Source organism: Bubalus kerabau, chromosome 14, assembly GCF_029407905.1.
Source record: "Bubalus kerabau isolate K-KA32 ecotype Philippines breed swamp buffalo chromosome 14, PCC_UOA_SB_1v2, whole genome shotgun sequence".
Taxonomy (NCBI): Eukaryota; Metazoa; Chordata; class Mammalia; order Artiodactyla; family Bovidae; genus Bubalus; species Bubalus kerabau.
Genome location: NC_073637.1, coordinates 4,665,532 through 4,682,566, shown reverse-complemented (window position 1 = coordinate 4,682,566; position 17,035 = coordinate 4,665,532). Strand labels below are relative to the sequence as shown.

The window sequence follows — 17,035 nt, the reverse complement described above, 5'->3', positions numbered from 1 at the left end:
GAGACGCCCTCGAAGCAGGGAACCTACTGCAGGGGCAGTTCTCTCAGTGGGAAGGAGGGCAGGTCCCTCCAGGGCAGGGCCACGGCCTCTTCCCTCACCAACTCGCTTTGCTGTGGCCTACCTGGCCCACTTGCCACGAGGCTGTGCTCACTGCACCTGCCCGCCCCACTTGTCCTAAACCGCGGTGATCCCTAGAGATGGACAGCCCTTGTCTAGACCAGTCCCAAGCCCGGCTCAGGCCCTGTGTCCTCTGCCCCCCGTCCCCTCCCCGCACTGCCCTGTGCCCTCACCGACAGCAGGAAGTGCAGCTCCTCGGCTGTGGGGTTCTGCATGACGAAGGTCTGCAGCATCTGCTCCAGTGCCCCTGCGGTCTCCTTGTAGAGGGTCTGTGTGGGGCATGGAGCAGGTCAGGGGGCAGCTGAGCCCCAGGGCCAGAGGGATGGTTGAGGCCTCCTGGGGGGCCTATGTGCATCAGCCTCTCGGGGCCCGCTCCCTGCATGCTCCCCAGGATGGGCTGCACACCAGCGAGCTCACATCATGCCCAGGAAGGGCCCCCTAGGACCCCCACTGGGCAGCCGTGGAGCATGGGTGGTCTGGGGCCTGCCCCAGGGCACAGGATTCTCAGTGGCCGAGAAGATTCACGAGCGTGTAATCCGCTCAAGACCTGGCCTGGAAGGCTCTCGTGTCTACTTGAATGCTCTGCCATTGCCATCTTGAAATTCTCAAAAAAGGTTTAAACAAAGGCCCCTCATTTTCATTTTGCACTGGTCCTGCAAACACAAGAGACCCTCAATCTTGGCCGCTTGGCGAGTCAGGCTTGCCCAGGGAGGGAAGGGCCACAGGGAGTATCCACTGGAGGAGAGCCCTGTGGCGCTGGCCGTCATCTCTCTGGGGGCCACTTCAGCTCGCTGAGCCTACCTTTGTCACCTGAGAACTGGGCTGGAGCCAGACCCCTGTCAGGGTGGACGTGGACACAGGGTGAGAAGGAACAGGAAGCCCCAGCCCCGCGCCTGGCTCCCGGCTGCACTCACTGAGGGTCCGGCCGTGGGGTCATCACGTGGTAACCCGGGCACCCTGGACTCGCACAGGGCTGGAGTCTAGGCAGACGCCCCCTTCTGGAGAGGGGCCCCTCACTGTCTCCCACACCCAAGCTGCCTGTCTGCCGGCTCCATCCTGGGCTCAGCCTGGGCAGGTGGCCTGAAGAGCCTGGTCCGGGGGCATGGGGCGGAGATCAGCCCTGCCCCTCCCTCCCGACACCTCCACTTCTCTGAGCTGGTTCCCTCCGCTCTCTGGACGGGTCGCTGCTGGGAAGCTGAGCTAACGCAGATGGGGGTGGGCCTGGCGGCCGGCGGGTGTTCAGCACCGGCTGCCTGCCCTTTGCAGTGGGCGGGGCGCCTGGCGGGGGCGCGGCCGCTTGAGGCTGCACGCGCCCCCCGGTGGCGGCTGCCCGCAATGGCCGGCATCTCCCCGCAGTGCGGCTTCCCTTGCACAGAACTTGAGAGGGTGGGCGGCCGGCCAGGGCCGTGGAGCGCACATCAGAGCTCCTCCTTGCAGCCACTAGCGCGGGCAGGACCAGACCAGCTGCAGTAGCTGCGTTGGTGACGCTGAGCTGCACGCTCTCAGTGCCGGCAAGAGGCAGGGAGGCCTCCCATTCTATGTACAGAGCGCTGCTTTGCCCCACACGTGGGACACGCAGGGTTTCCTTTCAGCCTCAGTGCTAAGGACCACTAGCTCTTGGATCATCATTCCCTTTTTACAGGTGGGCTCAAAACAGTTAAAAGAAACACCCCCAGCCCTAGCCTATGGTGAGAGGCGGGTGCCTCAGCGGCCCCCTCCCAACCCTAGAGCAGTATGTGGGACTGGACATTCTTCCCCGGGGGCCCCCCTCCGGAAGGGGTGCAGGTGCCAGCCTCGCACCTGTATGTTGGGCGGCTCCAGAAAGAGGCAGGTGTGTTTCTCCAGGACCTCCAGCAGCGGCAGGGACATCACGCTGTGGAGGCTGATGGACAGAAGCCGAGATTTCTTCTCCAGGTCCAGCTGTGGCCTCAGCTTACTGTGGGGGCAAGGCAGGGAGGGCGGGGGCCTCCGTAAGACAGCCAGCCGCCTCCCACGGTGGCCTGTGCTGGCTCAGGTCCCTGGCCCTGCCCAGGAGGGCCTTGAAGCCTGATGTCTCCCACCTCGCTGTCTTGAGGGGCGCCAAGCCTGAGCTGTGAGGCTGATGGTGGATGCTGAGCAAGGCACTGTGTGGGGCCGGGGAGCCTACCAGAGACTGGAGATGATGCGAATGGTCTGCTGGCGAGTCGGGGTGCACAGCGTGTCCTGGGGCTCCTTCTCCATCAGAAGCTGCAAATCCCAGGTGAAGGCTGAGTCTTTCCACCTACCTGGGCCTGTCCCCTGCCACCAAGTCTCCTTCCTGCCTAAAGGTCTGGGTGCCCAGCACCCCTCTAACCTGCAGGATTCTGCTTCTGCTCTGGATCTGCACAGGGGGGCCTCTGTGATCTGACCCCCCCACATCCCCCTGCCACCTCAGACAATTAGAACATAGACTTTAGAATTAGATGGATCATGCCTGAATCCTAGCTACCCGCACATGACCTCGCATGACCCTGGGCACACCTTCAAACTGCTCTGAGCTTCGTGTATTCACAAGTAACATGATGCCCTTATGTTAGGTGGGAAGCAAGGCATGCAAAGCAGTGTGTCTGGGTCACAGGAGGGGCTCAGAAAATGCGCCTGTTATTTTTGTTATTGCTGCTGCTAAGTCACTTCAGTCGTGTCCAACTCTGTGCGACCCCATAGTCGGCAGCCCACCAGGCTCCCCCGTCCCTGGGATTCTCCAGGCAAGAACACTGGAGTGGGTTGCCATTGCCTTCTCCAATACATGAAAGTGAAAAGTGAAAGTGAAGTCGCTGTCGTGTACGACTCTTCATGACCCCATGGACTGCAGCCTACCAGGCTCCTTCGCCCATGGGATTTTCCAGGCAAGAGTATTGGAGAGCGGTGCCATTGCCTTCTCCTTGCTACTGCCTAATTATTTATCACTTGTGAGTTTCCTCCACTATCCCACAGGTTCTGCGAGGCCCAAACCCCTAGTAACTGGTGGTGCAAGCTAGGTCAGTATTGGCAGAATGGATGGATGGTGCTGGCCTTCCCGGGTCTCAGCCACATCAACTGTGCAGTGGATGTCCTTGGCCAGCTCAGGGTCACTGTAGGGAGTGAGTCACTTGAGGGCCGTGGATGTGCTTCCAGGTGTGAAAGCCTACGAAGGGCTTGTCCACGCTCTAGAAGTCCAGCTGGCCCATCTCTTCCACTGGTGCCTCTCGTGAGTGCTGCTGTTTGAGGTGGGTGCCTGGTCCATCCCTGGGGAGCCCTTCCCCTGCCCAAGGACCTTGCACTCACCATCAGACACTCGAGGAGCTCGGACACCTGCGAGAACTCGTAGCTTTGGGCACCCTCGTTGCGGTTGATGGCCCCCACCAGCATGGGTATGGCCGTGAGGAAGCTCTGCTTCAGGGTGTCGTCCTGGGGTTGGACAGTGGAGCAAGGGGGCAGGTCGGGGAGCGGGAGTACCGGAGGGGTGGGAGGGCAGGAGGGCCGCTGTCACAGGTGGCAGCAGGGCCGCTGCTGATGGGGGGACAGCAGAGACCTCCGGCTGGGGCTGCACAGGCCCCGGGATGGGGGCCACCCGTGTGATTTTGTTTAACAATGTGAATCGTTGATGATGCATAAGCACCAGGAGGTGCCTGTAAGAAGCCCAGTGTCCAGCTTCTCATGATATGCAGCTACCCCAGGCCCAAAGGATCAAGTGTGCGGTGGCCTCACTGGGCTGCCTGGCCCCTCACTGTTCCCGGGGTGAGGGTCAGGGGACTGTCATCATGGGGCATCCAGTTCCCCCAAGTGAGAACCCAGGGCTTGCTTTCGGGGGGAGGCAGAGGGCTCGGATCCTCATGAAAACCCATGAAGCATTAGGTGGGAAGGATGAGGAGGAGGCCAGGCCCACATTGGGGTGGGGTGGGGAGGTGGGCTCCAGGGCCCTGGGAGGTCTAATCCTGACCCCACTCTGGTGGGCTCTGGAGTGGGCCGGGGGTCGTACCCAGGAGCTGTAGTGGAAGAAGAAGATCATCCGGGACAGGATGTTGTCCACCCACGGGAGGATCTGGGCCTTGGCCTTGTCCGCCATCTGGCCATAGGCGAGGAGGATGGTGCTGCTCGCCCACTTCCACCGCAAGTCCCCCGAGTTCTGGGCACAGGGGGGTGGGGGCGGGGCAGGTCAGGTGCATGGGGGCCCTGCTGAGCCTTCCCCTGGGGGTGTGGTGATGGGAGGTACCCCAGCCACTAGCGGGGTCCTGGAGGCAGGGTGGACCTCAGTTTATCTCACAAGGAAATAGGGGAGATGGGGCTGTCTCTCTAGGGGCGGTAGGCTGGGTCTCATGGGGTCACTCGGAGGTGTACCCGGGGGTGCTTGTCTCTGCTAGAACGGGCTAAAATCTAAGCCCCTCACCCTTCCAGCCGTGGGGTGGCCCCTCCCCAGGGGCCCAGGACCTGGCCCCCTTCTGTCCCACCTCAGGCTGCAGGGGGCCTGGGAGGGCGTGTCTGGGCCTAGAGAGACGGTGATGGGGCACCCGGTGTGTTGGCTCCAGGTGAGACCCAGAGAGTGGGGGCCCTTGATGCCCCTGAGGACACTATGATCCTGCAGTCTGTCAGTGACTAGACCCTCTCTGGGGGTCTGAGCCTCAGGTCCCAGCTGCTGCTCTACCACCCGCCAGGTGCGGCACTGCGAGGAGGAGGCTGGACCTCGGCCGTGGTCCTGGTTCTCACTCATCCCCCCTCTGTCCTATCCTGGCTCGCCTCCTGGGGCCGCTGCCACTGCTTCCGCCTTGGGAGCTCCCCGGGGCTGGCCTCGGGCCCTTATCTCCTGCTTTGGACGTGGCCCAGGATCAAAGAGCCACTAACTACCACGCAGCAGGCAGGCAGCCACGCGGCAGCTGTCCCGTGTTGGCCTCACAGCTGGGCTCCCTGCAGCCCGGTGGGAAAGAGGGAGCACCATCGAGGAGGGGGAAAGTGCGGCGCAGGAGCCACACCGCTGCTGCAGAGGTGGGCGGAGGCCGGGGGCCATGGCCCACAGCCTTTCCCCCTAATCGGCCCCAGGAGCCCCCACCCCACGGAGGCCCAGCATCCCTGTCTGCAGTCCAGGCCTCTGGCCGCCAGAGAGCCAGCACCTTGGGGGAGAAGCTGTTCAGACTCCACCTGATGGGCGTGCTCCGGCCAAACTGCTCCAGGACAGCCCAGACGTGGTCCAGGTGGCGGGCAGCGGCCAGCCCCACGGTGAGTGCGATGCCCTGTGGGGGCAGGGGGCGGGGGGCAGGGCTCATTGACGTGGGCTGGTAGGATCCGGCCTACCCCTCACCTGGGTGTGTGGAAACTGAGGCCCAGGAAGGGAGGGAATTTATCAGAGGGCACAGGGCACCTGCCTGCCACCAGGCTGGGAGGACACGCACATTTGAGCCGAGCATTATGGGGCGTCTCTTTATGGGGGTTGGAGGCGAGGGTAGGGTGGGGGGAGAGGTGACTCTGTGGAGCCCTGCTACTGCTGCCTCCCCACCCCCAGGTCTCAAGCCCTGCACCAGAGTGTGGAATGAGGGTCCAGGTGACAAAGAAGAGGACACAGCTGTGATGGGCTTGGAGTGGGACCAGGGTCAGGGCTCAGAGTGGGACCGGGGTCAGGGCTCAGAGTGGGACCAGGGTCAGGGCTCAGAGTGTGACCAGGGTCAGGGCTCAGGTCAGGGCTTGGAGTGTGGCCAGGCTCAGGCTAATCCTGTGATCAGGGTCAGGGCTCAAAGTGTGACCAGAGTCAGGGCTCTGAGTGTGACCAGGGTCAGGGCTCAAAGTGTGACCAGGGTCAGGGCTCTGAGTGTGACCAGGGTCAGGATTCAGCATGTGACCAGGGTCAGGGCTCTCAGAGTGTGACCAGGTCAGGGCTCAGAGTGGGACCAGGGTCAGGGCTCAGGTCACAGCTCAGTGGGACAAGGGTCAGGGCTCAGGTCAGGGCCTAGAGTGTGGCCAGGCTCAGGCTAATCTTGTGGTCAGGGTCAGACACTTGGCACTGAGTGGCCGCCATAGCCTTACCTCTCTCTGCTTGGGCCACTGGTGGGACGTTTCCAGCAGGGTTTTCAGGTGTGTCCTGACGTTGGTGCCGTTCTCTTCGGCTTGAAGCATCAGCCCATAGTAGATGAACAGGAAGGCCTGGGGAAGCGTTCAGCTTCCTGTCTTGAGCCTGAACCCCCTCTCTGCACCCCTGTCCACTGGGCAGGCTGCCACTTCCCCCGTGTAGGCCCCCTCACCCCTCTGCTTTGTGACCAGCAATCCCTGGCCTGGTGGTGAAGCATCAAGGGTGTGGCTGCAAGTCCTACCGCCTGGCCCCCGCCCTCTGTTCCTTTCGGGGGCCTGGGGCTTGCGCTGGGCGTGGGCCCATGGGCAGAGCCCCTGGGCCTGTGCGGTGCGCACCAGGGGTGGGGGTGGCCCACCTTCTCCGGGGGCTGCTCCTGCTGTGTCCGGTCGGGTCTGGTGAGTGCCCCCAGCAACTCCTTGGACCACCCTTCCGTGTTCAGAAACGGCACCGACTTGATGGCCATCTGTGAGCAGACGGGGTGGGTGGGTAGAGGGTCTCTGTCTCCACCCTATGAGTCTCCCCAGCCTGGCCCGCCCGTAACTGCTTGGGGTCCTGACTCCGCGTCCTCCTCCCTGCTTCCCTCTCCTGAGGCTCTAGAGCCTGCTCTCTGACTTGTTTGCTCACTGTTGGGGACAAGAAACTCATTCTTCAAGCTGCCCCTCGCTGGAGATTCTCAAGGAGGGGCTGGAAACCAGGAGCCTGACCATGTCCCCAGGGCTGGGCCGGGGCTCGGCTGTCAGAGAGGCCCAGTGGCGTGTCCCCTCAAGGTGGCTGCACCAGAGTGTGGGTGCCTGGGGGCAAGGTTGGTCTTGTATGCCCATGGATGTCTCCCCAGTACCTAAAACAGTGCCCGACAAGTAGTTGACACTCTTAGTATTTTTGAATGAAGGAATGAATGAACCAATGATCAAATACATGAATGAGAAGTCCCTTCTAAACATAAAGTCCTAAAAGCTCTAACACTGCATCATTTTATGATGATAAATACACAGCCTCTCTATTTTCAGTGTTCCTGGTTTCCACAATACAAGTCGTCTAAGATTTTGATCCTAAGATTTTTTTCTGATGGAGAGACTCCTTCTAATTATGCTCCCAACACAAATACCTTAAAAGAAGAAAGGATTGGTAAATGTGAAGATAAGCATTTCAAGAAGTTTGTTTAGCCAAATCACCATAAATTAAGTTGAAAGACACAGTAGTTTTTTTTTCTTTCTGTGATCTGTTGCCAAGAGTTAATATCATTGATAAAGAGCACTTTTTAAAACCAATAAGAAAAAGATGACAATCCACTTAAAAATGGAGATATATAAACTCAACCTTACTAATATTTAAGAAATGGAAATTAAGATGTTGTATCATTTTGGCCAAGATTGAGAAATAGTAAAAGCACATTTTGGAGGTGATTGGATCACGTTGAAGTGCAGGTTTGGGCAATGGTAACTAAAATTTATAGTTTATATGCATCCATTTCCCCAATTAATTCCGTTTCTGGGGATCTACCCTAAAGGAGCAGTGGCAGGGCCATACTCGGAGACGAGGGCGCCCTCTGCAGGCAGGACTGTCTGCACCCCCTCTGGTGATGCACCCTTGGACCTGGAAGTGGAAACTGCTCTAGCCTAGGGCTTCCCTTTTGGCTCAGATGGTAAAGAATCTGCCTACAATGCAGAAGACCTGAGCTCTATCCCTGGGTTGGGAAGATCCCCTAGAGAAGGGAATGACTACCCACTCCAGTACTCTTGCCTGGAAATTCCTATGGACAGAGGAGCCTGGCGGCTACAGTCCATGGGGTCGCAAAGAGTGGGACGTGACTGAGTGACTAATGCTTTCACTGCACATTGGTCATCTCCACTCCACCAGGGCTTCCCAGGTGGTGCTGGTGGTAGAGAACCAGCCCACCAATGCAGGAAGCATGAGATGCGGGTTTGATCCCTGGGTTGGGAAGATCCCCTGGAGAAGGGCATGGCAACCTACACCTTCTTGCCTGGAGAATCCCATGGACAGAGGATGTTGATGGGCTACAGTCCATAGGGTTGCAGAGAGTCAGATACATGACTGAAGCAATTTAGCATGCATGCACACCAGGGCAGAATCCAGAGGAACCTGTCTGCCTCAGTCGTGCCCCACATCTGGTCCATTTGCTAGGGTGCAGCAAGACCTGGGTGGCTCTCCCATATGCCCACAGGACAGGTGTCTGCTGAATGCCCAGGGAACCCCAGCCTCCCGGAAGCTCCTAATTTCTCCAGAAGCACCAGGGGCTTCTGTCCCCTCCCCCAAACCTTCAGTGTCTCTTTTTTTCATGGCATCATGTACCAGCATTTGGTGGCCAAAGCGGAGCCCAAACTGCTACAACACTATTTATGGGAATTAGTGTGAATTCTGCATGTTTCTGTAGCAGAGATAGTCATCTATCTGATTCTGCATCAGTCCTAGACCCTGCTAAGAATGTTTACAGAATATATAAGGCGGGCCCCATATTTCTTTTTATATTTTGAAATATTTTGAAATTTGAAACACATCTGTTTCCAAAATTTTCTTTAAAGCTTTAAATATTTTAATTGGAGAAGGCAATGGCACCCACTCCAGTACTCTTGCTTGGAAAATATTTTAATATTGAGGTCTATTTAACGTACAGTGAGACACGTGTATCATCAGTGTGTAGTGCAATGAATTTTGACAAACGTACGTATGTCTCAGTTCAGTTCAGTCGCTCAGTTCGGTCCGACTCTTTGTGACCCTGTGGACTGCAGCATGCCAGGGTTCCCTGTCCATCACCAACTCCCGGAGCTTATTCAAAGTCATGTCCATCGAGTCATCGATGGACATGAACTAAATGTCATGCCATCCAACCATCTCATCCTCTGTTGCCCCCTTCTCCTCCTGCCTTCAATCTTGCCCAGCATCAGGGTCTTTTCCAATGAGTCAGTTCTTCGGATCAGGTGGCCAAAGTATTGAAGCTTCAGCTTCAGCATCAGTCCTTCCCATGAATATCCAGGACTGATTTCCTTTAGGATGGACTTGTTGGCTCTCCCTGCAATCCAAGGGACTCTCAGGAGTCTTCTCCAACACCACAGTTCAAAAGATTCAATTCTTCCGCGCTCAGCTTTATGGTCCATCTCTCACATCCATACATGACTACTGGAAAAACCATAGCTTTGACTAGACGGACCTTTGTCGGTCCGTCAATATCTGGACCATTTCTGACTGCCCCAGAAAGCTCTCTCATGCTCACTCCTAGTTAATCTCCATCCCCACAAGGCCGGTTTGATTTAGTTTGCCTGCCATAAGGTTAATTTTGCCTCTTTTAGAATTTCGTACGACTGGAATCACGTGGTGTGTGCTTTTCTGTGTCTGATGTTTCTTAAAGAGACGTGTTGACTCATTTTTTGGCTGTGGTCTTTGCCGCTGCGAGCGGGCTTTCTCTAGCTGAGGGCTCCTCTTAATTGTGGCTCACGGGCTTCTCACTGCAGTGGCTTCTCTGCTTGCAGGGCTTGGGCTCTAGGAGCTTGGGCTTCACTCTATAGCTACGGCTCGCCGGCTCCAGAGAGGAGTCTCAGTAATTGTGGCGCTTGGGATTAGTTGCTCCTGGGCATGTGGAATCTTCCCGGACCAGGGATCAAACCAATGTCCCTTGCATTGCGAGGCCATTCTTAACCACCGGACCCACCGGGGAAGCCCTGTGTCTGGTGTTTTTTCCCTCAGTGTGTGTTTGAGATTCGCCGTGCTGTTGCACGCTTCTTCAAGTTGACGCCTCTATTTCTGCTGCTCAGCTTCAGTGTAACTCGCTCTCCTTCCTCCATTTTCCTCGGTGGGTGAGTAAGTAATTGATTTCAGGTCTTTGGGAGGGGATGAGTCTGCCTAGTACAGGTTGTTCCTGGTCTGAGGCTCTTAGGAATAAGGCTGCTGGGAACATGCTTCTGTGCGTAATTTCGTGTACGAGTGTTTCGTGCCTCTGGGGTTAGTACCTAAAAGTAGAACTCCCAAGTCCTAACTGTATAAGAAAATGCCATTTTTCCAAGCAGGTTTCCCCATCCCACCCGCAGCGGGCACTTCCCCACCAGCATTTGGCTGAGCCTTTCTTTCTCCTATGAGGTCTGTCCGTGGGTGGGTAGAGGCTGCTCCCGGATGTTAGCTGACATTTCCCTGAGGATTCAAGATGCTGACCGTTGTGTCTTTGGCTTTTGGTCATTCATCTGCCTTCCTCTGTGACATGCCTACTTAAATCTTCTGTTCACTTTTGCAGTTGGGCTGTTTGTCTTTTCTCCCTGATTTTTGGAAGAGTTCTTCACTTATTCTGGATACAATCTCTTGTCAGAGATATGTCTCGTGAATATTTTCTTTGTGTCTCTGATTTCCCCTTTTTCACTTTCCTCATAGTATTGTGGGATGAGCAGAAGCTTTAATTCAGATGGAATCCAATTCATCCATTTAAAAAATTTTTTATGCTGAGTGATTTCTGGGTTCCAAGAAATATTAACCTGCCCCAAGATAAAGGTAAGATTGTCTCCTGTGTTTTCCTCAAGAAGCTTTTTTGTTTTTTAATATTTAGGCCTTGGACCCATCTCAAATTAAATTTTGCGAATGGTTCGAGGCAGGCATTAAAGTTCCTTTTTACCCCCCAGATAGGTGATTGTTGCAGAACCATTCGTTCAAAAGACCTTCCCTATTGAATTGCTTTGGTACCATTAAAAAAAAAGTAATCGATCACGTAAGTGTGGTTTTATGTTGGTGTTTCTATCTCTGTCAATTCTCACTATCTTGTTGATTGTAGCTATATAGGAAATCTTGAAGTCAGCTAGTGTAATTCTTGTAATTATGCTCTTTTTTAAGATTGTTCTGGCTATTCTAGGTCTTTTGAAATTTCCATATAAAATTTTAAATTATAGATTTTATTTAATTCTATAATGAAGTTGGTTGGCATCACACTAGCAATACACAAATCAATTTTTAGAATTGACATCTTAACATTATTGACTCTTGTTATCCATGATCATTTATCTGCATTTATTTAGGTTTTATTTAATTTCTTTTTGCAGTGTTTTGTAAAGATCTTGCCCATATTTTGTTAAATTTGTCTGAGTCTTTCATGTTTTAAATGTGACTGCATCATAGTTTTTTAGAAGTTTATTTTCCAATTGTTTATTGTTAGTACACAGAAATGCAGTTGACATTTGCATATTGATTCTATATCCTGAGATCTTGCTAAATTCAATTATTAGTAATTAATAGTTCCAGAATTTAAAAAACTGAGATTTTCTGTGTATGCAATTATGTTGTCTGCAAAGAAAGTTTTTCATTTTCCACTGTAATCTGTACATCTGTTTTTGCCTGTCTCTTAGCTTACTGCCCTGGTTAGGACTTCAGTGCAATGTTGACCAGAAGTGGAGACCGTGGGCCTCTTTGCCTCATTCTGATCTCAGTGGGAAGGTGTCACTCACTCATCATTAGGTGCGTGAGTGGCAGGGCTTCCACAGATGATCATTCCCTCCTACTCCTGCTCTGTGAAGGGCCTTCCTCAATGTGACGCTGGGACTTATGATAAAAATATACATGTGGTCTTCATCTTCTGGCACAGAGCTTATGAAACCCTTTCCTAAGTGATGAGAGCAGTGAAGGTCTTTTGTTGTTCACAAGAAGCCTGGTTCCACTTCTGGAAAGCCCCTGGCTCTCCACCTAGGATGAGGGCGAGTTGCCAGGAGAACCCATCCTGGATCGACGGTTGGAACTCTGACCCACCTCTGCACCTTCAGAGAGGGTGACAGGTGGACTTTCATTATCAGCCGTCAGCGGTTTGGTGAATCACACCTATTAACAAGGTCTCTGTAAAAACCCCAAAGGGCTGGGATGCGAGAGATTCCAGGCAGGTGAACAAAAAGGCCGATTTTTCTTGCTAATCTTTTGCTAAATATTTTTGAGTTCATCCTCATAAAAGATATTGGTCTGTAGCTTTCTTGTAATGTTTTCTTCCAGCTTTGGTGTTGGAGTTGTGCTGGCCCCATCAGATGGTTTCAAGAGTGTTCCTTTTTCCTCTATTTTCTGAGAGAATTTGGACAGAGTTGGTATTATTTCTGCATTAAGTTGTGATGGGCTTCCCTGGTGGCTCAGACGGTAGAGAATCTGTCGGCAAAGCAGGAGACCCAGGTTGAATCCCTGGGTTGGGAAGATGCTCTGGAGAAGGGAATGGCAACCGACTTCAGTATTCTTGCCTGGAGAATCCCGTGGACAGAGGAGCCTGGCAGGCTACAGTCCGTGGGGTCCCAAAGAGTCAGACATGACTGAGCAACTGACACTTTAACTTGTGATAGAATTAACCAGCAAAGCCTGTGGGAAGGTTTATAAAATATGATTCCAATTTCTTTTATCCAGGGCTACTCAGATCCTCTGTTTCTTCTCTTGTCAGTTCTGTGGTTTGTGTTTTCTAGGGAATTTGTTTATTCAGTCTAAATTGCCTAATTTATTGGAATCATATTTTATTACCCAAACATTCTCCAGATGTTTAAAGGTTGTTCAGTGATATTCCATCTTTACTGATAATGAATATTTTTTATTTTCTTGATCAGCTTATCAAAGAGCTTATCATTTTATTAATATTTTTGAAAAACCCACTTTTGGTTTTATTCACTCTCTATTGTTTGTCCATTTAAAAAAATTTGATTTTTCCTCTACTTTTTATTATTTTCTTTCTTCTACTTTGGGCTTAATTTGCACTTTGGGGAATGGCTCCTTAAAATGGAGTTTAGATAATAGATTTTATCTTTTTTCTTTTCTAATATGGGCATTACAAATATAATTTTCTTCTAAGCATTGTTTTTTGTTGAGTCCCCAAAATTTTCAAATTTTCATATTGTGCTTTCTTTACCATTCATTTCAAAATATTTTCTAATTTTCCTTGTGATTTCTTCTATGGCTTGTGGGTTACTTAAAAGAGTGTTGTCTAATTTCCAAATATTTGGAATTTCTCCAGACATATTTTTGGTATTGATCTCTAATTGACATTCTGGGCAGAGAATGTGCTCCGTTTGATTTCAGTCCTTTTAAATTTATTGAAACCTGATATATGGCCCAGCAAGCGATCTGTCTTGGTGAATGTTCCATTTACATTTGAAAAGAACGTCAATTAGATCAATTTGGTTAATTATGTTGTTGAAGTCTTCTATGTACTTAGTGATTTTCTGTCTTTATTTTTCTATTAATTACCTGTATTGCTGCTGCTAGCGGTGTTATTTCCACTAAATGCTATTTAATTACAACTGTTCTGCTGCTACTATATGATAATAATAACTAATGCAGTGAGTGAGGGCTTCCTGTCTGTCACGCACAGTGCCAGGCACCATGTAGATTATTTCCTGTCATTTCACAGCGAGCACTGGAGGTTGGCACTTTCACCCCCATTTGATAGAGAAGGAAATAAGGTATAGAGAGGCAAAGTAGGTCACCCAGGACACACAGCTGTGGTTGGCTGAATCTGGACTTGAATCCAGGCCTGCCAGGGCCCAACGTCCCTTCTCCCAGCCACGTGGTGTGTGGTTGGAGTGGGAGCAGCGTGACACCCGTCCTCGCTGTGACAACTTCAGTCCCCACCGCCCTCCTCCTCGCCCCTCTGCTCTCCCGTCTGGCCTCCACATCCTCTCTGGGCCCCTCAGCCATGGACCCAGGCCCCAGGGCGGGCGGGAAGGGCCTTGTGTGCGTTGGACACTTGCTCTGTGCCAGGTGTCTAGAGACAAGTTCACGTCCTGACCCCCAGGGACCCTGCTGCTCCTCGGTACCAGCCTTGCCCGCCCTCCGCCTCCCATCCTGAGCCTCCTCCACCCTCCCAGGGCTGAGTGGGTGCCCACCCTCGCCCCCCATCATCCCTGCAGAAGGCCCCCGTGGCTGGGCTCCCTCCCTACCTTGGCCAGCTGCTCTTCCCAGCCAGCCTTCTCTCCCTCCTTGAAGAGAGTCTCTGAGGGAGAGAGTGGAGGTGGTGGTCACTGGAGGCCAGCTCCTGTGTCCACGGCTGGGGCTGGGCTTGGGCTCCATCTCCCCCATCCCTTGGACATGACTGAGTCAGGACTACATTGTCCTGTGTTTGTCTGGCTCCTTGGGGGAGGTGAGCTCCAAGGATGGTGAGCTGGACTTGGGTGTCCAAAGCGCTGGGCTGGAGTCGTGGTCCTGCCATCCATCCTGTGTGACCTCAGGTGGGTTAACTTCACTCTCTGGGCCTCAGGCTCAGACAGTGGTATAGAGGGCTCCCTCTGGGCATGGTCCCCTGGGACGTGCTTGGGTCTCCTCAACCGTGGGAAAACAAGGCCCAGGGAAGGCCACACTGGGGGGCTGGAAAGCCTTTATGGAGCTTTGGAAACCCAACCTCAGAAAGAGGGGCCACTTCAGGGAATGCTCTGGGGGGATCTCAGAGGTGACCCGAGGCACAGAGGGACCTCCACCCAGCCTGTCAGCTCCAGGGGAGGGGTGCAAAGCCGAGCCAAGCTGAGGCCTGCCTCCTCCCAGGCTTCTTCCCAAGTGCAGCCTCTGAGGCCTCCCCTCTGGGTCACCCTGGAGACAGCAGAACCGCCACACCCATTTCTCCCCCTGACCTCAACCCTCGAGCTGAGGCTGTTGACTAGCTCCTCCCTAAGGCCCCGGGGTGTGCTCACACCATTTCCTCCTCAAACCCCTACTCCTGGCATGCAAGGCATGGCTCAGAGTTGGCTGCCTCCTCTGGGAAGTCCTCCCTGATGGCCACCAGGGCAGAAGTACCCCCACAGCTGGGCAGCAGTGAGCTCAGCTCATGCTTGTGAATGAATGAATGAGAGGTGGAGTTTGCCTCCCTGGTGAGGCTGTGAGCTCGTGATGGCAGAGCCGGGCACACGAGAGGAACTCAGAGAGTGTTAGCTGAGCCTCATCCTGGTAAGACCTCCCTCCATGAGTCCTCCCCAGGGGTCCTCAGAGACCCCCCACTATCCAAGGTGGCCCTTCCAGTGGCTCAGAGGCAGCAGCTATGGAGGAGGCACAGAAATATGGACCTCCCGGGCCTGCAACGTGCAGCTGGGTGCCCAGGCCTGTTGCACAGTCTCTGTGAGCTCGGCCTGTCTGTCTGCCGGGAACCTACGGACCACGGCAGGGCAGCCCTTCCTCCTGGAACCTCCTTGCTCCGCCCTGGTTGTGTCCAGGCGGGCAGCTGAAATGCCGAGGGCAGGAGCGTGGCCTCGTCAGGACGGGCAGCACAGATGCTGTGGGGGTGTCCGGGCCGCAGCTTGGGGCCGTCTGGCTGGCTTCCCTGTTGTGCAGCTGATGCTCAGTCCCGAGTATGTCCCGCAGGTCAGCAGCCCTGCCGGCCCCCTCGTGCTCTCTTCACAGCCTGCCCCGCCCCCTGCTAGCCTGAGGACAGAGGGTGGCTGGGCCCAGGCCCCGAGGGCAGGACATACCATCAGAGGTCATGATGCCCATCACGTAGAAGAGACTGCGGTGCGGGAAGATGCCCGACAGGACCTCAGCCTCCAGGTGCTGGGCCACCACCTGCCAGGAGTGCCTGCAGATGGCCACCAGCACGCTGCTGGCCGCGTCCTGGTAGGCCTCCTCCAGCTCCTGGGCGGGGGCGGAAAGGAAGAGTGGGTGGTCAGATGGAGCCTTCACATCTCACATACAGGGTCTGCTTTGGTGGGCAAGACAGCTACTGTCAACCCAGGTTTTGGATGGAAAACTGAGGCTGAGGAAGCCCGACACGCAGAGCGGGCGGGTGAAGGTGAGGCTCGTTCCCAGGGCTCAGGATCACACGTGAATGTCCACATCCCTGGGCCTCTTCCTGGTCCAGAAACCCATCGTCATTATCCCTGCTGCTGAGCCTTTGCACATATGCTGTGTCTCCCACCTGGAACACAGTGTCCACTCGTCCTGTCTATCCAAACGCTAGTCCATTTTGAAAGCTTGTTCCAGCACCTACGCTCTAGACATGCATCCTGAAGGCTCTACTCGATGTCACCTCTTTCCGGAACTCCTGAGAGCTTAGGACAACATCACAGCCTTGGAGTCTTAACCACCAGGGATTCAGAAACAGAGTCTCTGCTTCGGTCCCGAGAGCTCTGGCCCGAGGAGTCAGTGTCAGCGTCTCGGGGGCAGAGGCCCAGCCCCCTCGCCCTCCCTGCACCCCAGCCAGGCCCACCACGCTCTACTCGAGGGGCAGCCTCAGACTGTCCGGCGCTGTGTTGCCACACCCAGGGCTTTCCTCAGTGCTGTCTGAATCATCATGTGAACTCGTTATATCATTTATGATTTGTTGAAAGGGTGACTATGAGGGATTCTTGTTAAGATGGTGGGTTGAATCTGATTTTGCTCTTTCAAGAAAAGACCTCAAGTACTCTACATTTAGGAGGTTTTTACCGAGGGTGATAGCCGCCCCTCTGGGTGAGGTAACTGGGCTGAGCGCTAAGCTGGCGGTAGGGCAAGCTGAGAACCGGCCTCCACCGACACCACACATGGTCTGGTAGAAATCCTGGGGCGTGTGTCTCCCAGATGCTTACAGCTAGGGAGGCCGGGGAGAGGGCGGAGTGTGTGCAAAGTAGTCAAACGCCCAGATCCCCACCCTGCACACCCACAGGGTCTCTGGAGAGGCCAGGCTGAGGGTCTCTGGCGGGGGAGGCCAGGCCTGTGAGTGCAGGGGACAGACACTTCCTGGGTCAGGTTCTCCACTCTGCTGCGCGGGGCCGAGCCCCAGATCAGGTCTTCCCTGGGAGATCTGGATGGCCCGAGAGGAACGTCACTGAGGTGCTGATATGGGGACAGGGGACACGTGGAGGACAGTAGAGGGCTCACCTCGTAACTCTGTGGTGGACCCCCAATCTCATCACCCACCTGTGTGCCCAGAGCACCTCAGCAGCTCCTAAGCACAGGCAG

General features: G+C 54.4%; 1 protein-coding gene across 1 annotated transcript in view; it reads right to left on the bottom strand.

Moving 5' to 3' along the window:
* The window catches only part of LOC129626527 (maestro heat-like repeat family member 5), a 58,749-nt gene that overhangs the window by 33,105 nt on the left and 8,609 nt on the right, over positions 1-17,035 (bottom strand). The window contains 10 exon segments of the mRNA XM_055545648.1: positions 291-462; positions 1,907-2,053; positions 2,264-2,343; positions 3,400-3,522; positions 4,094-4,240; positions 5,220-5,339; positions 6,127-6,243; positions 6,525-6,632; positions 14,056-14,108; positions 15,571-15,730. Of these exon segments, the coding sequence (XP_055401623.1) occupies positions 291-462; positions 1,907-2,053; positions 2,264-2,343; positions 3,400-3,522; positions 4,094-4,240; positions 5,220-5,339; positions 6,127-6,243; positions 6,525-6,632; positions 14,056-14,108; positions 15,571-15,730 (1,227 nt within the window).